The 5,192-nt window shown below is 45.6% G+C and overlaps 1 protein-coding gene and 1 pseudogene across 4 annotated transcripts in view; both read right to left on the minus strand.

Annotated features, from left to right (window-relative positions):
* LOC105517686 overlaps window positions 1-103 on the minus strand; it is a 1,223-nt pseudogene extending 1,120 nt beyond the window's left edge.
* Window positions 1-5,192, minus strand: part of HADHB (hydroxyacyl-CoA dehydrogenase/3-ketoacyl-CoA thiolase/enoyl-CoA hydratase (trifunctional protein), beta subunit) — a 51,143-nt gene that overhangs the window by 31,539 nt on the left and 14,412 nt on the right. The window contains exon 4 of one of the 4 annotated variants that reach the window (XM_011950333.1): window positions 1,805-1,887. The exons of 2 other annotated variants lie outside the window; for them this stretch is intronic. In XM_011950333.1, the coding sequence (XP_011805723.1) occupies window positions 1,805-1,847 (43 nt within the window). In that variant the 5' untranslated portion in view covers window positions 1,848-1,887. Of the gene's footprint in view, window positions 1-1,274; window positions 2,596-5,192 lie in introns of those variants that run through there. One more of the 4 variants, XM_011950344.1, reaches the window with a different exon arrangement.

Genomic DNA, 5,192 nt, shown 5'->3' on the forward strand with positions numbered 1-5,192 from the left:
GTGCTGGGATTACAGGCTTGAGCCACCGCGCCCGGCCAGGTGAAGATTCTTTACCGTCGGATGCTTCGAAGCAAGGCAAGCTTTGGGGACAAGCTGGATCCACACTTAGTTTCCTTTAGTTTGGTCTCTTGTCTATCCCTCCTCCCAGGTAGTCGACTTCTGACTTTTTCCCTCTGGCTCTTTAGCTTCTTCTCAGGTCTGGTGATATTGTCATGTCTTTCAAGACTACTCCGTGCCCATATTGTGTGTGTGCGTGTGTTTCACATTCTTCGCCAAGGAAACCCTTTAGGTTTCTTAAAGAATAAAATATAAATATGTGCCTGTGGTTTTTTAAAAAAGTAAATAATACTAAACTATGGAGAGTAAAAACTAAAGTTCCCTCTTTATGCTTTCGTCTACCACACTATTTTCTTCTGAGAGGTAAAGTCTGTTCATACACTTACAAATCTTTTCTTTTAGTGCATTTACATGCATATACTTGTACGTTATGTATACTTTGTTGGCTTAACAATACAGCTGGAAGAACATTCCGTGTTAGTATATCAAAATCTAGTTCATTATTTTCTTGTTGTTGTTAATGTTGGAATTTACCTACTCTATCATTATTCCTTCATTATCAGAGATAGAAAAAAATTCTAAATTACTGGGAATACAATGTCAACAACGACCTTATCACACCTGTTAATGTCACAGAGAAATATTTATAGTAAACATCTACAACCAACTTTAAAGAAATATTAGTCAGAGTTAATAGTCATGATAAAATAGGGCATAAAGATGACTCCGGCAGCATTCATGGAGATGTGCTGCTGGTGAAGGAGATAAACAGAACAAGGAGGTAAGCAAAGAGACTGTGGCAAACTCAAGTATGTGGCGCAAAAGGCCAGGATAAAGGCAGTATCAACATGAGTAGAGAGGACGTTTATAAAGGAAAACAAGGTATGCTGGCAACCAATCAGATATAGAAAGAAAGGAAACAGGAAAACAGGATTATAAAGGAAACTTAGAGACTAAGAATACCTAGCCACCTGAAACAAAGTGAGAACTGGTTTTGGAAAAAAAAGGGGACTTAATTTTTTTTTTTTTTTTTTTTGAGACGATCTCTCGCTCTGTCGCCAAGGCTGGAGTGCTGTGGCACAATCTTGGCTAACTGCAACCTCCACTTCCCAGGTTCAAGCAATTCTCCTGCCTCAGCCTCCCGAGCAGTTGGGATTACAGGCGCATGCCACCACACCCGGCTAGTTTTTACATTTTTAGTAAAGATGGGGTTTCACCTTGTTTGCCAGGCTGGTCTTGAACTCCTGACCTCAAGTGATTCGTACACCTTGGCTTCCTAAAGTGCTGGGATTACAGGCGTAAGCCACTGTGCCCAGCCTCATTTTTAAACTCACTAACTTTGAGGTGACAGAGAGACATCCAGGTGGATATGTTAATTACACAGTTAGCTAGAAGATGCAAAGCAAAACCTCTGAAGAGAAATGAGTGTAGATTAGAAAGTCATGAAATATTGAAACTTAGAATGCAGAAGGAAAGCAGAGATGTATTTTGCAATGCCTGTTCTCCCACAGCCCCCTCTATTTCTTTTATTTTTAAATTTCTTTTTTCCTCTTTAACAATAAAATACGCTTTTTTTGTTTGTCTGGGTGTGGGGGGGGTGTTTGTTGTGTTGTTGTTGTTTTGGACATCCCACAGCCCCCTCTAAAGGGAGTTGCCCCGCTTATAGTCCCTGCCAAAGGGGAAGCCATAGGCACATCCCTAAGTCAACATAAAAACTGATCAGATTCAGAGTAGGTACTGGACTCACCAATGATCCATCCATATAGGAGCCAACCACAAACCAGTGTCATCTACCTACAAGTGATCAGTTGTGCTAGTCAGATTCTCTCTCTAGGCAAAGAAGCACGGAAAGAAATGCCAATTAGTTGAAGCTGAAAAGATGTCACGAGGAAGAATCAAGGTGATGGTAAACTGACGTCATTCATAAGTCAGTCTGTAATCCGTAAGTGAGTAAATAAGCCAGCCAGAAGGAAGAATGGTAGAAGCAGAAAGACCAGGAAAGGGACATACCATGTGGGGCATGAGAAGACAAAGTAGCTGACCCCTAGAGCTGCTTGCTTGGTTCCTAACGCCTTTCCAGCTGTAGTACACACAAACCTTCTCATCCTTAACTTGAGGGTCCATTACTACAACAAAAAGATCCTTAGCTTTGTGATGTCCCTACAATGAGAAGGCTGAGAGAAGATGCAAGACAAACAGTAACTTGAGAGGTAGTAGGAGAATCAAGAGAGAACGGTATAAAAGATCAAAGGCAGGAGAGTGTCAAGGAGAACAAGATGGTCAAATGCATTGGTCCTCAAGGAGAAGAATCCAAATTTCAGTAGACTGAAAAGAGGCCACTAAATCTGAAATCTGCAGACTATTCATGACTGACCTTGCAGGTGACAGGTCCAATGGTATGCCATCATGTCATTCCACATTTTAAAAACTAACCAAGCCAGGCGTGGTGGCTCATGCCTGTAATCTCACCACTTTGGGAGGCCGAGGCGGGCAGATCACGAGGTCAGGAGTTCAAGATCAGCCTGGCCAACATGGTGAAACTCTGCCTCTACTAAAAATACAAAAATTAGATGGGCACAGGGGTACGCGCCTATAATCCCAGCTACTGCGGAGGCTGAGGCAGAAGAATGGCTTGAGCCCAGGAGGTGGAGGTTGCCGTAAGCTGAGATCGTGCCACTGCACTCCAACCTGGGTGACAGGGCAAGACTGTCTCAAAACAAACAAACAAACAAACAAAACTAACCATATATTCCTTTTATACACTTCCAGATAAAATTCAAATTCTTAACTCTTCTAACAAACAGCCTGCTTTACTCGGTTCCACCTTAACTATCCAGAAGTATTTTCCACTACTTCTCAAAATAGAACAAGATGAGCCAGCCCCCAGTCCTTTACAGCTTTGCTCAGGTCAGCCTCCTTGCCTTTACTTATGGACCTCCCATCTGCCTGGTCCCTTTTTTGCCCATCTAATTCTTAACCTGTCTCTTAGCCTCGTTCACATTCTATCTCCTAGTAAAGCCTTCCCTGATAACTACAGTTACTGAGGGTTCCTGCCTCTAAACCTCTGGGCAACCTCTAGGGCATACTGGCCATTCCAAATAATTTAGCATATTATAAAGTAATTAAACTAACTCTACAAGCCACATTTTTAAAATTCATTATTACATGTAGGAGATCAGTCAGAGTGGTGGGAGAAACTATAGGGAAAGGTGCAGGCCTTCCGAAAGGTCAGAAGGTTCTGCAGAGCCCCGGGGAAGAATAGCTGAATCTATAACCCTGAGGCAGGGGGCAAGAAGTAGGTACAAGGGAGTGTAAGGGAATGTATCTTAAACTAGCTTATTTATTTATGTTGACTAGGGGCTGATCTTTGATCACCCATGCAAGATGTTCCTGGAAGGGGAACAATAAATGTTAGTTACCCATAGATTGTGTTTGCTCCAGGCTTTCATCATTGCGCCTATACTGAATGAAAGCAAGCAGCTCCAGCTCCTCGGGCTGCTGCACTTTGGCCACTAGAGCCAGGCAGACCCCTGGCTGGTCTTACACTGCATACCTATGTCTGAGTACTCATTTCATCTGTCAGTCGGCCAGGGTCTGCAGGACAGACCTGGCAGGTGGTGCCCCATGTGAGGCATGCTGCAATGGATCGTGACAGAACCCTCAAAAATGAAGGTGAAGTGACTGGGCAGTAAGTAATTGGTGCCCGCTCAGGATTTCCAAGTCTGAGGGGATTTCCAAGCTGGGCTTTCATCATGGTGAGAGACAGGACTAACTAGATTTCCTAGGCCAACTAAGAATTCCTAAGCCTAGCTGGAGAAGGTGACTGCACCCACCTTTAAACACAGGGCTTGTAACTCAGCTCACACCTGACCAATCAGGTAGTAAAGAGAGCTCACTAAAATACCAATTAGGTTAAAAGCAGGAGGTAAAGAAATACTCAAATCATCTATCATCTGAGAGCACAGGAGGAGGGACAACGATTGGGATATAAACCCCAGGCATTTGAGCAGGGAGGGGCAACCCCCTTTGGGTCCCCTCCCCTTGTATGGGAGCTCTGTTTTCACTCTATTAAATCTTGCAACTGCACCCTCTTCCGGTTCGGCTTGAGCTGAGCTTTTGCTCACCATCCACCACTGCTGCTCGCTGCTGCACAGACCTGCCCTTGACTTCCACCCCTCCGGATCAGGCAGGATGTCTGCTGCGTTTTTTTTTTTTTTTGAGACAGAGTCTGGCTCTGTCTCCCAGGCTGGCGCACAGTGACCGCTCACGGCAAGCTCCGCCTCCCCGGTTTACGCCATTCTCCTGCCTCAGCCTCCCGAGTAGCTGGGACTACAGGCGCCCGCCACCTCGCCTGGCTGGTTTTTTGTATTTTTTACTAGAGACCGCGTTTCACCGTGTTAGCCCGGATGGTCTCGATCTCCTGACCTCGTGATCCACCCATCTCGGCCTCCCAAACTGTTGGGATTACAGGCTTGAGGCACCGCGCCCGGCCTCCACTGCGTTTCTGATCCAGGGAGGCAACCAGTGCCGTTCAGTTCAGGCTAGAGGCTCGCCATTGTTCCTGTGCAGCTAAGTGCCCATGTTCGTCCTAATCAAGCTGAACACTAGTCGTTGGGTTCCACGGTTCTCTTCCATGACCCACGGCTTCTAATAGAGCTATTAACACTCACCGCATGGCCCAAGGTTCCATTTCTTGGAATCTGCGAGGCCAAGCACCTCAGGTCAGAGAAAAAAAGGCTTGCCGCCATCTTGGGAAAGGCCTGCCCCATCTTGGGAGCTCTAAGAACAAAGGCCCACCCGTAACAATGGGACATGAGTTAGCTCAAGAGCAACGGGATGTAAAAGTATTGAAACAGCTGCTTAAAGCTAGCAGAGCCTCGGTTTCAGAGGCTCAATTAAGGGACCTAATGCAAACTGCTGTTTTCCAAAACCCATGGTTCCCAGAAGAAAGCACACTAGACCTAGAGCTCTGGGAACAAGTTGGAAGAAATCATTGTGTTTTTTTTTTGAGACAGAGTCTTGCTCTGTAGCCCAGGCTAGAGTACAGCCGCATGATCTCGGCTCACTGCAAGCTCCACCTCCCGGGTTCACACCATTCTCCTGCCTCAGCCTCCCAAGTAGCTGGGACTACAGGC

The sequence above is a fragment of the Colobus angolensis genome, unplaced genomic scaffold (assembly GCF_000951035.1).
Source record: "Colobus angolensis palliatus isolate OR3802 unplaced genomic scaffold, Cang.pa_1.0 Scaffold109, whole genome shotgun sequence".
NCBI classification, from domain to species: Eukaryota; Metazoa; Chordata; class Mammalia; order Primates; family Cercopithecidae; genus Colobus; species Colobus angolensis.